This window comes from Morone saxatilis, unplaced genomic scaffold (genome assembly GCF_004916995.1).
Source record: "Morone saxatilis isolate NCDOM2014 unplaced genomic scaffold, NCSU_SB_2.0 Contig11, whole genome shotgun sequence".
NCBI lineage: Eukaryota > Metazoa > Chordata > Actinopteri > Moronidae > Morone > Morone saxatilis.
Window position 1 is genome coordinate 153,228 of NW_023339663.1, and position 1,937 is coordinate 155,164.

The window sequence follows — 1,937 nt, forward strand, 5'->3', positions numbered from 1 at the left end:
TCATAGAGACGTTCTTCAGTATCAGAGATACTATCAGAGATACTGTCTGTATCTGTGTCTGTGTCTGTCTGCCTGTCTGTATGTGTCTGTCTGTCTGTCTGTTTCTGTATCTGTATCTGTCTGCGCCTCCTGTTGCAGACTCACCTGTAGGGACCTGAGGGCAGAGAACAGGGTGGGGACCGGAGTGGCGCTGCGGGCGTCCACCAGCACCGTCAGCCCGGACGCTCGCGCCTCCTTCCTGTTTCAAACAGGAAGTGATGTCAGAGGAGGAACAGTGTACAGTGAGCTGAGTGAGTGGGAGGTGTGAAGGATGCGGGGCTTGTACCTGAGGGTGGAGGTGTAGTAGAGCAGGAGGTGGAGCAGCGCAGCGCTGTCACAGTCGGGGTTGGACCACACGGCGTTCCCGGTACAGACGGTCAGCAGAGCGCGGCCGCTCCTGTCGCTGGTTCCTGAGGAGAGACAGGAATGATGCATTCACAGACATCAGGAAACTCCAGTTGCTGCTGATAATGTCTCAGAAATACAGAAACAGTCAGTGTTACACTGTGAACTCTATCATCTGAATACAGTTTCAATGTACTTTGGTTTTTATCCATTCAAAAGTAATAAAAGTTAAAAAAGATATATACTGCATGACTATCGCGTATACAGTGCGTGAGTATATAGTATATAGAGCAGGTCGTCCACTAATCGGAGGGTTGTTCCGCTGCATGTCCTTGAGCAACATACTGAACCCTAAACTGCTCCCCATCAGTGGGTGAAGGAGAATGAGTCCTTCTACCATTCAGTGTGTACACACTGTGCAGTACGTGAACATGAGGGTTGTGTTTGTCACCTGGCATACAGACAGCTCCAGAGCTCAGCAGCACACTGTAGAAGCTGGACTGGGAGGACTGGGTGAGCTGTACTGGGACTGTGGGAGCAGCTGACTGGTTCTGCTCTGGAGACGCTGCTGGTAGTTCTGGTTCTGTTGGACTGGGACCAGTAGACAGACTGACATGTGACTGGACAGGAAGCAGCTCACTGCTGAGGCCTGTGGACAGAAGACACAAACACGTTTGTGTCATCATTAACTAATATTAACTATCACTAACTAATATTAACTAATATTAACTATCATAAACTATCACTAACTAATATTAACTATCATTTATTAATATTAACTAATAATAAGTAATATGAACTATCATTAACTATCATTAAATAATATTAACTACTGATCATTAATTATCACTAACTAATATTAATTATCATTAACTATCACTAACTAATATTAACTATCATTAATTATCATTTACTAATATTAACTAATATTAACTATCATTAATTATCATTTACTAATATTAACTATCATTAACTATCACTAACTAATATTAACTATCATTAATTATCATTAATTATCATTTACTAATATTAATTATCATTAACTATCACTAACTAATATTAACTTATATTAACTACCATTAACGATCCTGTTGATTAATCTGTTTATCAGCGCTGGTACTATGTGTTCATTCCAGTAACATTAAAGCAGTTTAACCAGCAGTCAGCTCTACACAGTTTGTACTGGAGAGCAGAGGAGGAAGGAAGGTTAAAGGGAAGAGGAGGAGGACTAATTCAACCAATCAGAGCAGGAGGAGGAGGAGGAGGAGGAGGAGGTGATAAATGATGACAGAAAGAGTCGGATGGTTTGTGGGATGAAAAGCATGAGGGGGAAAAAGATTGAGGAGGAGAAACAGGTTTCTGTACCTTCAGTCTGAAGCTCTGCAGTTCTTCCTCCACCAACCTCCTCATAGCTGCACTCCTCCTCCTCCTCCTCCTCCTCCTCCTTTGTCTCCTTCTTTTCCTGTCCATTTTTAGACCCCTCGGGTTCAGTCCAAAGTGAATCCTGATCCATCGCTGGCGTGTTGGACTCCTCAGAGTGTGTTTGTAGTGCG

At 43.2% G+C, this 1,937-nt stretch overlaps 1 protein-coding gene across 1 annotated transcript in view; it reads right to left on the reverse strand.

Annotated features, from left to right (window-relative positions):
* LOC118320831 overlaps window positions 1-1,937 on the reverse strand; it is a gene marked incomplete at its 5' end in the record, with an annotated part of 6,440 nt that overhangs the window by 1,518 nt on the left and 2,985 nt on the right. Inside the window, 4 exon segments of the mRNA XM_035651946.1 lie at window positions 145-238; window positions 326-449; window positions 836-1,033; window positions 1,750-1,915. Of these exon segments, the coding sequence (XP_035507839.1) occupies window positions 145-238; window positions 326-449; window positions 836-1,033; window positions 1,750-1,915 (582 nt within the window).